Source organism: Telopea speciosissima, chromosome 7, assembly GCF_018873765.1.
Source record: "Telopea speciosissima isolate NSW1024214 ecotype Mountain lineage chromosome 7, Tspe_v1, whole genome shotgun sequence".
NCBI classification, from domain to species: Eukaryota; Viridiplantae; Streptophyta; class Magnoliopsida; order Proteales; family Proteaceae; genus Telopea; species Telopea speciosissima.
Window position 1 is genome coordinate 8,768,066 of NC_057922.1, and position 14,755 is coordinate 8,782,820.

General features: G+C 38.1%; 1 protein-coding gene across 1 annotated transcript; it reads right to left on the reverse strand.

The window, feature by feature from the left end:
* Window positions 1-1,906: 1,906 nt before the first annotated feature.
* On the reverse strand, window positions 1,907-13,835 carry LOC122667948 (ras-related protein RABC1). Its single transcript, XM_043864442.1, has 8 exons — window positions 13,768-13,835; window positions 13,689-13,735; window positions 13,403-13,567; window positions 9,249-9,317; window positions 5,995-6,060; window positions 4,538-4,659; window positions 3,494-3,622; window positions 1,907-2,120 (listed from the first exon to the last, which is right to left on the reverse strand). Exons 3-8 carry the CDS (start codon window positions 13,536-13,538, stop codon window positions 2,010-2,012), a joined length of 633 nt encoding a protein of 210 aa, XP_043720377.1. The 5' UTR covers window positions 13,539-13,567; window positions 13,689-13,735; window positions 13,768-13,835; the 3' UTR covers window positions 1,907-2,009.
* Between the last annotated feature and the right edge of the window lie 920 nt (window positions 13,836-14,755).

Here is a 14,755-nt window from a genome sequence, read left to right on the forward strand (position 1 = left end):
TGTAAACTCGGACGGTTCAACTCGAGTTTTCTACTTTTCCTTGGCGTTTAGACGATTCATCTCGATAACTCGTGGGCCCAACGGTAAGAAAAGAGAGCCCTGTCAAGAACCACTGTTTTGGAAGTGAAAGGAATGTGAAGAACTGTGGATGCCGAAACGAAATCCCAGAATCGAATTTAAATGGGTAGGTCGACCTTAGCAACTTAGCCCTTCTCTTCCTGTCTGCTTCTTTCATCCTTTCGTCGTCTTCTTCTCTCCAAATGTTATAACCTCCAATGTATTTTGAAGAACAAGAAGATTAGAATGAGAACAGAAATTTTGAAGAACAAAAATATTTGAACCCCATTGTAAACGTCGAAGGAGAATAACCTCCTTGAACCCCACTGCGGAAGATGCTGAACACATGCAGAGCAAGAGAGAGAGAGATGGAGATCGCTGGAAATTCAAAATTTGCCAAAATTAGGGACAAATCACTGGAAAATTTCGACAAAATGAAAGGGAACAATAAGAAGTGAGGAGATATGCAATGAAGCGAAGGATAGACTGTTGGTGTTGCATAATCGGAACGGGCGGCTTGTAGGGGTGTCAATTTCAGGCCCGGCCCGGTTCGGCAGTCCGATGAAGTCCGACACGTTTAATAATCGATTGTTCTTGGTGTGGGGTTCTAGCCCATCGAACGTCTGATCGATTACGAGCCCGACTTAACCCACCCTGTTAAAACCCGACCTAGCCCGACCTAAACGATGTTCAAACATTTTATTGTATCATTGATACAGGGTTGGAACATTGATGTCAAAACATACAATATTGATCGCATTTGTCAGGAGTGTTTGTTGGGTGAAGCCCAAATTCCCAACTTCTCTTCCGACACTCTCCCTCCCTCATACTTTTCACTCAAATCCAAGAAAGCATTTCTTTTTTGTATTATCTCAAAGTATTCCTCTTCACTCTCTCCCCCTTCTTTATCAATTCCTTCTATATTCCTGAAACAATGACCTCCATATTTCTAGAGAAAGAGGAAGCAGAACTAGGGTTGTCCCCAACTTTTTCATGAAATGCTAGAGAAAGCAGTTTTAAGTGAGCATTTCCATTGAAGTAGATGTTGGTACTCAATTATTTGGTGAGTGATTTGATGTAATGAAGAATGCAAATAACAATTAGGGTGTCCTTCAGTTTCTGTAATAGTTTGCTTACTTGCTTTTGGTTTTTAATTTGGCGTTGGTTACTGAATAATAATCTATCTTAATGGAATGCTGCTCTTATTTTTTAACATTGTTTGCATTTTCTCTAAGGAATCAGAAGTTGAAATTTTGGGTTTGATGAATTATTGTTGCATAAAATGCCATTGTTTAATAGGTCTACCTACCTTTGAGATTCCTCTTTTTCTTTCCATATGATTGTGTGTCATTTGACAAACCGAATAAGTCTATTTGGGATCTTATGGACTTGTATATTAGCAGCAGAAATTGGAGGCCTGTGGAGTATTTTAACTTCATAAGGGAAGAAAAGTCTCTCTATGTATGGAGGGAAACATCTTATTCCAGTGGCATCATGAATCTCTCCAACATTACTGCTAATGTTGATGCACTAGCCGGAAAGGCCTATGATGTTTATATGGGTTGCCCTAAAATGTTTCCATTTACTCAGAAATGTAGAATCTGTTGGACTTTCCAAATAATCTCCCAAGAAACTTGTACCAACAGCCAAACAGAACAGAAGATTTAGGGAAAAAGATTTATGTGCGGGAGTGTGGTAGGCCACACTCCCATGAGTCTCTCTGTCTCCTCCCCATGTGAAAAGACATCTCTGGTCTCTTATTTTAAAGAGGAGGGAGACAGACACATGGGAGTGCTGGTGTAGGCCACACTCTTGTGCAGAAAACTGCTTCCCGAAGATTTATAATAAGGTGAAGAGGAACACCAACTTTCACTATTTGAGGCTGAATTGACAGTTTTCCGTCAAGTATGTATTAAATATGACAATCAGAGAAACCTGACATGACAATCAACTTAGCAACAGCCACTAGTTGATGCATCAGCTTGCGAAGGAGGCTTCTGTTTAAAGATGTTCTTTTTCACACCTGCTGAGCTTTCAGCCAAGAGACTGGGTGTGTCCAATATCTGCACACCACCACCACCAAAAACCATCATCATCATATTCTAGCATGCTAACAAGCAAACTAAAAATTATATAATCAAAGGGAAGTAGTTTTCTGTCCGGAAGTGTGGCCTACGCCAGCACTCCCATGTGTCTCTCTCTCATCCTCAAAATAAGGGGATAGAGGTGTCTTTTCATATGAGGAGGAGAGAGAAAGACTCATGGGAGTGCTGGCGTAGGTCACACTCCCGAACAGAGTTCTTTTTCCCATAATCAAATTTTAAGAACTCCAACCTGTTTACAAGTTAATGCAGTAACCATCTAAGGACCTTCGGTATTTGCAAAATGCTGCATCATAGACATTTGAGTATGTTGACAGAAACCATGAAAATAAGGAAATGTGTCTTCCCACTCACTCAGTCATTTTCAAACTTGTGGAAGACAGGCCATATGGAATTGATATGGCTTCCGTAAGGTATACAAACCTTCATTAATGAGAAAGAACAAAACCCAAAAAAGAAGAGACATTTCACATTCTGTATGATGCTTTCATGAGTCAATGATGTGGTTTACCTTGCACTATCAGAATGAAAGACAAAATGTAAAATTAACCCTAATATTATCGACCATTGGCTCAAAAAATAACAATTAGTGATCAAATATGAGAAGATTCTGAAATTTTACAATCAGAATTCTATCCATGGAAGGGTTTAACTTGGATAATTAGGATCAGTGTAAAGAGGAGCTTTCCATTTGCACAGTCAAGATTTGAAAACGTTTTGGCCAAGAGATATGAACTGAGTTGTGGTTTTATTAATTCAAGTATGTCACGTGGACAGCTTGACATGACCAGATGATGCCTAGACCACCAGTCGAAAGAACATTATTTGAGATTCTCTCTCTCTCTCTCCTGAAATGATGTCTCTGCCGCCAATGTTAGAAACATTTCTTTGCCTCTCATTGGTGCACTCCCCTATGCCGCTTGCTCAGAGAACCTTCTCTCACTAATTAACTACACCAAATGACCAATGAGTTTAAAAAAAAAAAAAAGGGTGTACCCAATGCACCAGTCTTCCGCCACTACGGGATCTGGAGAGAGGTCATAATGTACGCAGCCTTACCCCGTTTTGCGGAGAAGCTGTTTCCCAACTCGAACCCACGGCCACTAGGTCACAATGGAGCAACTTTACCGTTGCGCCGAGGTCCGCCCTCTAATTACTAACTACAATACATTTAACACTAAATTAATAAAGTAAAATAACAATTGGACAATGAGAATGGTAATCGACTTGGAGTTCTCTCTATTTAGTATTTACACAATGCAGTTATTATAAAGTGGCATTTATTGTTTCATTTAAGGCATATTCTAGGACTTGTATATTTAAAATGTACATACCTTTAAGACAAGCTCCTCAAAACATTGCTCTACATTAACTCGGGTTTTAGCACTACATTCAAGAAACAGGCATCCATACTCCCTAGCAAAGTTAACACCCTCTTTCTTGGTGACAACCCTTTCACTTTCCTGGAGAGGAAGGGGAAAAAAAGAAAAAGCAAACGATCTCAACCTGTATCACACCTTGAAATGGTGCAAGTACTTCTATGATGAAATTCAATTGTTCAATGAGTACAAAATAAACATAAGCTAAAGAACAACTGTTTCAACTATTTTCCAATTCCTGTCAAATATAGGCCTGATTTGGTATGATTTCTATTTCAATTTCAGGGGGTGATTTCTATTTCTAAAATTGTTTGGTTTGATTTTTGCACCTTATTTCAGTGAAATAGAAATCAAGTTGAATAGAAATTCTGAAATAACTGAGGAGCTGTTTCAGAATTTCTATTTCATTTGATTTAACACTCTTACTCCTGAATGAGTACATGGTTAATTTCATGGGCAAAGTAGTAATTGCATGTTAAAAATAAAACACCACACTTCTTCTCCTAATGGTCTCACTACCACCACCCCACTCCCACCATTGCCACCGCCACCACCACCACTACTACCCTGTTACCACCACCACTACTACCCCGCTACCACCACCACCACTACCCTGCCATCACCACCACCGCCACTACTTCCACAACCACCACCACCACCACCGCCACTACTTCCACGTCACCACTACCCTTCCACCACCATCGCCACTACCTTGCCGCTACAACCACCATCCTTCCCAAAGAAATATAGAGAATATATCCTCAGAATTTGAACTATCAAACGGATTTTTTTTATTCTTGAAATATTTTATATTCATTCAACCAAAACAATTTCAATTTTTTGACCAAAAATCTATTAGTTGACTATTTCAAGAAATCAATCTAAAATTGAAATAGAAATCAATCTAAAATTGAAATAGAAATCATACCAAATCAGGCCATAGTCCTGCCAAATTCTCCATAAAATGGAAGTTCTGAGCCAGGATATCTAAAGAAGTACCTTATCCACTTTGTTTCCCACCAGCATCTTGATGCAATCTTGGTTTGTTGAGTAGAGGTCAATTTCTTTGCCCCATACATCAGAAAGGTTTGTGAATGTTTCTCGCCGTGTGACATCATAAACTGTCAAGTACTCCCCGAGGGGGAAAAAATTTACTAAGGTTTTCCACAACATTTCTTAACTTGAATTGTATGAATACAAACGAGCTAGATAATAAACACATGATTTTCTTAGATGTAGATGTACTAGAGCAGGAAGGTGCCAGTATAGCATGCTGATAAGGACCTTGGCCTGATCTCAAAGTCTTGGAATCGAGTCCCACCTTCACCCTCCCTCCCCCCCCCCCCCCCCAAAGTGAATGTAACCCCCCCAAGTGAATGTAATGATGTCAATTTCATATTAAAAATCACGAAGTTTTTTATACTATTATGACAACGGTCGAGAAGAAGACTACATAGATCGTTCTTATTCTGCTCAAACAATCATTAGGTTCATACTAAGGCCAAAATTATTCTTCAGTTAATGGAATAAAATTTAGACTTTTTCACATAAACAAAATTTCCAACAGTAGAAGCGTTCCAATAAGACAAAAGGGTCAGTATATATATGTAAAAAAAAAGAAAAAACAGTAGAAGATTAACCTTCATTCATTGCCCCACATACAACCTTCTCTCAAACCCTAGTGACATGGTTATGTGAAAGAGAAAAAAGGGCGTACCCAGTGACATGGTTATGTGAGTAAAATAAATTTTAAATACTGAACTTCAACCACATTGAAATCCAATCGGTCATCTTAGTGGTTGAAACTGCTGTCATTCAGAGTCCTGAGTCAGAAAATTTGTGAATAGTCAATGTGTCAACAGCCATTGGACATCATTATTGACACTTGATCCATCCAGTATCCTAGATGTATCAGTAGCCATATCTGATTCAGATGTGATTCAATTGTCAGTTGCAAAATTATAATGCAACTAGGAAAGGCTGTACTTGGAATTATTCTGTTTCAATACATTGTATATGACGCATAACCCCAGAAACAATAGCCCTAAACGGGAGGACTACTCAATTCTTATGTCATACATACATACATAGGGCATCTGCATTAACCTTACTAAGTTACTTTACATATCAAACATGGATAGTCATAATCTCAGCACTAAGAATGAATTATAACAATCAAAGAGGGAAAGAAATACATATATAATGTCAAACCATTGCCATCAGCCATGCAGATTCTAAGCTCACAAATCATCCACAACACCGAGCAACTTTATCACACCCCACAAGTAATCAGAGAGGCTCCTTTTCAATTTTTATCTTTGATCCATAGCGAGATTGCACTCAAGTGAATACAAATTTTGAACAGCACAAATAAATTTGAAAAACGAAATATAGAACTCAAACCTATGTCCCAAAAAATAAAGAAAAAAATATTAGGCTGAAGTGTGAAGAAATACCCATAATGATTCCTTGCGCTCCTCTATAGTATGAGCCTGTTAATGTTCTGAACCTCTCCTGCCCAGCTGCATGATGAAAAGAATAAGTAACTTCATTATTCCCTTTTTTATGGTTAACCAAATGAACCTCATCTGCCTAAAAGGAAGATGGTGAAAAAGGTCATTCAAAAAGAAGCACAAACAAGGTATCTTATTCTAACCACTTTACAGTACATCAGCAAATTTTTTCCATTTAACAAAGAGATAATTAATATGCTCCAACAATACACTTATCCATGATGGATTCTCAGTAAGTACACTTACCCAGCTTGAAAGTAATCTTGAAAACTGTCTTAACAAATGTAGTTCTTTGTATTCAGAGGCTGCTGAAGTCTTTTATTTAATTTTCTTCTGAAGGGCATTTGTGTTGTGAGATTAAGTACTTAAAAGCATAGTTATCAAGGCGGCAAGGCGACCAAGGCGGTGGAGAGGGTCCAAAATCAAAGCAACACCAACAAGGCGTACCAACGTGTCCGCCTAGGTGCCCAAGGCAACCAAGGAGCCTGGACGCCTAGGCGACGCCTTGATAACTATGCTAAAAAGAAGCAGTGTATAAAGACATGGACTCATGCAGATGGCAGGAGTGGTTGACTTGGTAAATGCAATCTTTAAGGGGAGGGGAGACGAAGGAAAGAAAAGAATAGAAAGAGAAGGAATGACAAGTCTTTCAGTGCAAGGATTTAGCTCACTTCATAGACATGGTCACCAACATCATTTTTCATTTTAATTGTTTATAATGACAGCGTTACCATGTTTAGAAACCGGAGGATTTTCCACTGCAAGAATTTCAAAGAGCTTGTCATATTTGAGAAGATTGTTCCATACTGTGGTTCTAATGGATTGGCCAATCAACTGTGGATCGAGTGTTTTTTTTCTCCTCGAATCAGTAGATCCTTTCTCTGATTCAAAACGACAGGGTCATTATCACCAGGACCAATCTGAACAACAATAGCGATCCTTAAATCCCTAGATTAAGGCTTTCCAACTTAAAGAAACATGTTGAGTGTTCATAATACTCGAGCCTAATCAACACCAAAGACTCTACACATGCTGCCTCAGTTCTCAAGAAATGACGCATCCACCTAAGTGTGAATGGAAGACACTGCATTTTGTTGATGATTCTCTCAGCATTTTCATAGGATACCACCGTTTGGTGACCAACTAAAGTTTGCATCCTATTTCCTAGTTGCCCATTTATTTTGATCCCAATACAGTTCACTCTTCACTGATGAGCTAACAAGCACCAATATGTGATGGTATAATTGACTTTTAAAGAGTCCTCAGCTGGAAGGAATAGCAAAACTAATGGTACTTCATTAGGGAACCCAGGATAATCAGGGGTGGGAGGTCTTAACACCTAGTAGGGAGTAGTTTCGAGAGCCTATTCAGCTCCAGTTGGAGAAGGAAACTCTACAAAGGCTGAGCTTCTATCATTTGGAATATGCTTTGAGAGAGGGCATTTGCAATCTAATAGTAGAGGGAGATTCAGCCAACTATTATATTTTGGATGGATTCAGATTCACAGGTTCCATGGAGGTTTGCTCATGCCAGAAGGAGTATCAGATATACTGCTTCCCAAATGAACTGCTGCCCATTCAACTGGAGGTCCAGATCTGCTAATGATGTGCCAGACCAGCTGGCCAAACAGGGTGTGAATAGGCTGGTAAGGCTGCGTACATTATGACCCTCCCCAGACCTCGCAGTGGCGAAAGCCCTGTGCACTGGGTTCACCCATTTTTTTTCTTTTTTTTTTGGGTTCTTTTTCTGTAGTTCTTGTTTGAGCTGTCAATTTTCCAGTTCCCTGTGTTGCTTCAGGTCTAGAATGTCTCAAGTTCTGTAAATAACAGTTTCATTAACAATAAAATTGATTCTACTATCATCTAAAAAAGAAAAAGAAAAAAAAAAGGGTTTGATATTTTCAGACCTTGACTAATGGGTCTATTAATTAATTATTTCTTTTTGGTAGGCAAATATTTTATATGGGTTTCTAGGTTATTTATTTCAAAGTTTTTGAAAGTTCGCACTCTCATTTAAAGGGTTCTCAATTTTAAGATTTTTACTTATATCAGTTTTTTTTTTCAATGCTTCTATGTTGGGATTAGTTAATAGTTCCAATGTTTTCAGTTAAGGCTTAAAAAGAGAGAGATTAAAAAAGTGATAAATATAACTGTTATATTAATTGGATTATTTTGAAGATGCTGTCACTGCACTGGTTAAAGCCTGCAGGCTGTCATTTCTAGGCCATGGGTTCATCTCCCACCTTCATCCTTACCCCTCTTCCCTCAAGCTATACCATATTCACACAAGAGAAGAAAAAAGTGGGATAACTATGAATTTCCTTCCTTCTGCACAATAAACTTTTGCTAAGACAATAGTTGTACATGCATAAACAGTGTATGCATGTCTTCCAGCATAATCAGGTCAATTTTTTGTTGGGGGGGGGGGGGGGGAGGTTCTCAAGGTTGGGCTTCAAAGTACATTGAAAAGAAAGATACCATTTTTTCCTTCCTCTTTTTTTAAAAGGACTCATGAAATTTTATATGCTAATTATACACCAGAATTTCTCTTATCATACAGAGGTACTTTCTTATTAAGTACTTATTACAAGTACAAGGGTGATATAATTATGCAAGTGTGATACAAACAATGTGAAAGTTACATTTAGCAAAAGAAAGCAATGAACTGTTGAAGGCTCCACTATGCAATAAGATGAGGAAAAATATATTATGACGGTTGGGCAAATTATGAAGGACATTAAATGCACCGATAAGGATTAAGGAGCCATATTCTGCAGATTAGAGGAATTAAAAGAACTAAAGGCATGCTAAAAATGACCTGGGGAGAAATGGGTGGCTCTATGTTGATAAAAGACATGACCTTAAATAGATTAGAATGGTGAGACAGGACTGTGTAGCTGACCGTATTTAGTTGGAATGAGTCTCAGTTGAGTTGAGTTGAGTTTAGTTGGGTTCAAAAGCAATGAAATTGCATGTGTCAAGGTCATCTAATTCCAAAACAAATAGCTGGGCACTAAAAAAAAGCTTTTTTGGTCAGAGAAAATAGGAAATACATTGAAAGCCATATTAAACACAATATAATTTCTTATGAGAATCTGAACTGTTCCACGGGATGAGCATGTCGGTTAAGATGGTAACCTGTTATAATTAAGGCGTTAAGAATTCTGCAAAATGAAATCATTAGTGAAGATCATTTACCTGTATCCCAGATAGCAAGCTTCAACTTTTTACCCCTAAGAGTAACTAACTTTACCTTGAAATCCACACCTACAGAGAATGAAACAGAAGGACATGAAAAACTATGACATCAAGAAAACGAGAAAAAGTAAATACATCAAAGAAAGAAAAAAAAAACTTCTTACTATATTGTCTCTTGTAGTTAACTGACTAAATAGTCAACAATTTTTTCAGTTTTGGGGATACCTTTGCACATCCATCAGACATATATTTGTGGTTAGAAATGGACTAGATGCCAAAAATAAAATAAAAAGCACACACACATTAAATTCTTTACATACTTTGTAACGGATCTGAGCATTATCTAGGTCATAATTGATGAGAGAGAGAAAAGAGAGTTGGGAGAAAATAAGGAAACACATTGTTGTAGTTCAAGAGAACAAGAAGGCCAGCAGCAAACCAGGCCATCAAAAGAATGGACTTATGCTACTTTTGAGTGTCCAATAGGTTACATGGGCTAGAAATTTTGGGTTTACTAGTGTAATGGGCCAATTTTATAATCCCAAATATTAGGGATTTAAGTCCAATACGGCATTTAGTAGTTAGTTTCAAATTTGTAATGTTCTAGAATAGCTACTATTTTGAAGAGAGACTTAAGTTGTAATGGTTTATCCCTATTATATATAAGTGTTTCCTGTTTTGCTTATTTCCATGAAGTTAATAAAGAGTAGCGAATCATACCCACTACCAACGATTTGAGAAATAATTTAGCCTTGAGCTTGTGAGTTCTGGGAGAGACAGACCATGGTCTTGTGGGATTCAAAACTGTTCTACTGTGGGATGCAGTAGGGAAACATTGGTGGGATGCCAAGATTGGAGTTGGTGGGATACCTTTTCCACAGTTAGGTGTGAGGCATAACATATCCTTCTCGTCTTCTATTCTTCTATCCTTATCTTTTTCTTTTCTTTTTCCTTGTTGGTTGAGGTACTGATATTGTTTCTGTTTCCAATCAGTTACAAATCACACATTACCATCGAATCTGGCTTCTAAGTGTATTGTTCTTTCTGAAGTGCCAGGATCAGTCAATTCTATTCTCAACTCAACTATCAATTTCAGGAGGTCATTGTTGTCATGTTTTGAACTCCCTGTGCTGGTGCCAACACGGTGTTTTGACTCCAGTTGCTATTTCATAATCAGTTGTTAATACTGACCGACATTTTATTTCTGTAATCTATTTCTATTCCATCAGTGGCTATTTTCTGTCAAGCTTTAGTTTCTAACTCTGATCCCAAGTTTCTATTTGGATTCTAACTTTCAATTTCTTGATTTCAGGTTGCTATTCTCTTCCAGATACTAAATCTGAGTCTCTAATTTGATTATCATCTATCTCTGTGACTGTCGGGCCTCTTAAGATACTACCGTCAGATCTGAATCAGACTTTTGGGCATTGTTATCTATCTTCAATAGCTTCAGTGAACAGAAGATCAGACCTATTTGATCCGTCTTTTGTGAGTTATTTCAGATCTCTAATTCTGGTACAATTATCCCTGTGATTCTGGTCATTGCTGGAATTCCTCCTACACCCTTGCATGTCCAAGGAATCCACATTACACATTAAGCAGTAACATGACCCCACTCAACAGCTCCTTAAGAGTTCTGCCTGATAGGTAAATCCACAGGGCCACATCAACTATAAGTCTATAACTAGGTCTACCTCATCTGCATCCCTGCTTACATGTACCATGCACTTGGAAGCAGGCACATAAATTGCAATCTATTCCTCAAATTGCACTCTGTGATATAAAATCGTATCCATATTTTTGAGAGCATTGGCAATAGAAGTCAGGTCGATCATTCACGCAACTTGCAGACACATGGCAATTCAATTTTAACCAGACCTTTCATGTTGCCCAACCAACCAACCACAAAAAACGACCAGACTCTTCCTGTTGCTCAGGCAACCCTCCAGAAAGAAATCATATATGTTCCTAAACCAATTTACTATATTTTCTCCTTGGTCGTAGTATGTGACACCCACAAAAGGACATTTACAAAACATCAGCTATAGCATCAAATATCTGCCATGTGGCAGCTCCGATGGGGCCCAAATGTTTTGGACAGGTTGACCTCAAGGTCCCCACCCACACGTCAAGTTTCAGTCCAATCTGAGCTGGCTAAGTGGCAAAATAAGCCACTAAATATTCAGGACTATGAAGAGAGTACATGGGAGTACAGATGAGTTCATGAATATACATGGGGGTTATGCCATTAGATGGGAGGGTAAATGATTGAATTCAAGGCTGAAATGTGATACGTGGCCCATCCGAATCTCTACCTGTCTATCCAACAGTCGGAATTGGCAACATCATCCAGGAAGTACGAGTATTGGTGTGGTTTCAAAAAATCTCCTTTAATTCTTAATTTACTTATTTTGATCAAACCGGTATCATTTCAACATTTTTTTTTGGGGGGAGGGGGGGGAATGAAAACCAGTATCATTTCATATCATTGATCATATAATACAGTATAGCCACACTCTTCAATTACTAATCAAGCTAATTTTCATGATGGTTTGAGTTTATAATGTTGTGTGCGTTACTGGGTTCTGCTATTTAGTAGTTGTTTCTTGGGTCTTAAATTAGTTAGGTCTTTTAGCTATGGATGCCTATTCATGTGGTTGTGGGCTGCCTAAGTAGGCTAAGTCGCATAGTCTAACCATGGGCTATAAAATACCTATTGGTTGTGGCTGCATAAGGAAGCGAACCTTCTTCTGTTCATGGTGAAAGATCTCTTCTTTCTGGATTTCAACTTAACCATCGGTTTTATTCGACTCAACCCTCAGTTTTCCAGAATAAAGCATCCAAGTTATAGGAATGAATTCAACCATGGTTTCAGTAGGTGAGGACAGTAATTTTGTTTCTGCAAACCCTGTTTTTCGAATCAGGTATATTATCCTCGGGAAAGAGTTCTCAAAGAAAGTGGGCTAGCCTACAACCCCTCACAAAAAATTTCTATTCATTTTTTCCTCTCTCCTCATGTGAGTAGACATAAGCCACGCTGTTTGCTCAGAAAGACTTTTCCCATTATCTTCTTATTGAACCGCAGATCCTACAAGAACTTTTAAACATTGCATTGAATATCTTCTGTTGCTGCAAGCATATGAACCAAGGAAAAAGTTTAGCTCCATCTTGTTGATGAGCACAGAGTCAGATTTAAATTGAAATTGAGATTTTTATTACTTTTTCCAATCTGGATGTTACTTAGTGTCTAAAATCCAAGCCCATTAATCCTAGTAAATCTAAACCTTATGTTTGATCTTTTAGAATTTGTCCCTCCCCTCAGCAATGATTGTACTGGTATTGGAATCGTTTTTCTTTTTCTTTTTTTTGCCTGGGATTTGAGACCATCACAGATTGCTGATCAGTGAGGGATTTGTACAGTGCTGTTTGGAGAATTTTAATAAGTTTCATAGTTTCATATCGATCTCCTAGGGATATCACTATTTGACTTTGAGAGGCCAACATTTTAGCTTCTTAAGTTGGAGTTACACTAACATCTAGAAATGATAAGTGATACCTTATCCTTGGAGACCATCCAGCTACTCTTGTAAAACTCATAGATAAGTAGATAACATTCCTTAAATGGGAAAGTTTTTCTTTAGCTGATAAAGGAGCTCCCTCAGATACCCAAAAGGTGGACATAAATACTTTCTTCTCCATACTCTAATTAGACCCAAATTTTACTAGCTACTTACATGTCCATCCAGGAAAGGAACTCTACCGATTAGCTTGACAAGTTTGTCATAACATAAACTTCATAAGTATCATATTCCTGTGAGAACCTTATGTCAAACCAAAAGATTGAACAATGTAAAAGAAATCAAGGCAATGAGTCATCATTCCACAAAACTACAGCCTCATATCTACAGGCTATTAATTTATTCTGCCTCAAGAGAAATGAAACCAAAAAGCTAAGCTACATATATACGTTCTCAAAGGCAGGAGCCGAATTCACTGAGGATTTTCTTCACTTTGTTCCACCAAAAGAAGAGAGCTTCAGCAGCCACCACGTTATAATCAACGTAATAATGTGATTCTCTATTTCACCTTTTCACATTTCCCAAATCCCAATATTGATAAAACCGAAGAAAAAGGCCCTAAACAGCCAAACTTACCGATTGTCGGTGAAAGATCTTCGAAAGTATCGGACGTGAAACTCAAAAGAAGACTACTCTTTCCAACTCCAGAGTCTCCAATCAACAGCAACTTGAACAAATAATCAAATTCCGGTTGGCTTGAAGATGAATCCATCGAATTCCCCAACTGCTACCGCCAAAATCCTACCAAAAAGAGAAGGATCAATTAAAGAAAAGAACACCCATAGATCAAATCCAACCAATTTACAACTCACACCGCCATTTCGCACACTCTCAAATATCAAGAGGAAGCTGTTTGAATTACCTGTTAATATAGATAATTCAATGAGAAATAGGATAAAGTCAGATCTGATACCCAATGAAAGAGAGGGAGATAGAGCATAGAATGAAGAAATGAAAAGGTTGGAAAAGGGAAAGAAGACTTGAAAGGTTGCAGAGAGACAAAGAAAGCTTGAAGAAAAAGACCTCCTTTGTTTTTTTTTTTTTGGGTGAAAGCCGGGCATTTCACCGTTTCCGTTTGTTTCATAAGCAGAATTTTCACACCATTAAAATGTTATTTGCTTCTTTACCGACAATAACGAGAAAAAAAATTCTTTTCTTCGCCATTGATATCTTCTTGGTTTTTTTAGGGTAAACTTCGCTATTGATATCTCAATTGGAGTCATTGCGGGGCTTAATAGATATATATATTTTTTTTTTGGGTACAAGCAGGCTTAATATATATTTTTTTGAAAAATTATGAGATTACTCAGAATCGATTTTAATTTACAAAAACTATCCATCCAATGTTTATGTTGACTGAATTATCCAAATTGAGTATTAGAAAAAAGAAGACCATTCTCTCGGGGGAACCGCAGCCTCTGCGTGTGCACCAAGGCCAATGAGAGGGGGCACAGAAGCATCTTGGGGGACTGGAGTTGGGACTTCCATCTTTCATAGAAGGTGAGACGGTCATTTCACTCCTCACTATGTCTAGACGTGGGTGGATGGTACACTCCCCCATAGAGAACTTTTCTCCTCAAAATTAAAAAACCCTAGTGTATGTTTATATAAGAGTATATGACCAATACCCTGCCCACGAAATCTTTGTAGGTTAAATATCATCTAATGGTAGAAGGGAGAAGTTGGACGAGTTGTTTGATCTTGTTTAGGACTTGAGTTCTTGGCATTGGTCTTGGTGAAGGGGGATCTTGGGTCGTTGGAGGTGTAGATGGTGAGCCCACTTGGGTGTCTTTTCATCATCATCACTATCATTGCTCCTATTTCTAACACCATCATCATGTTGTTGTTTTGGTGGCTGAACATAGTGTTATACCAGTGATGCTTCTGCAACTGTAGTTGTTGTTTTCTTAAGTTTAATAACGGTTTGAT

Coding starts and splice junctions, on each gene's coding strand:
- LOC122667948 (XM_043864442.1), bottom strand. CDS start 13,538: ATGGATTCATCTTCAAGCCAACCGGAATTTGATTATTTGTTCAAGTTG. Junction 6,061..9,248: donor GCTTGCTATCTGGGATACAG/GTAAATGATCTT, acceptor TTCATCATGCAG/CTGGGCAGGAGAGGTTCAGA. Junction 3,623..4,537: donor TGGGAAACAAAGTGGATAAG/GTACTTCTTTAG, acceptor CTTCCTCTCCAG/GAAAGTGAAAGGGTTGTCAC.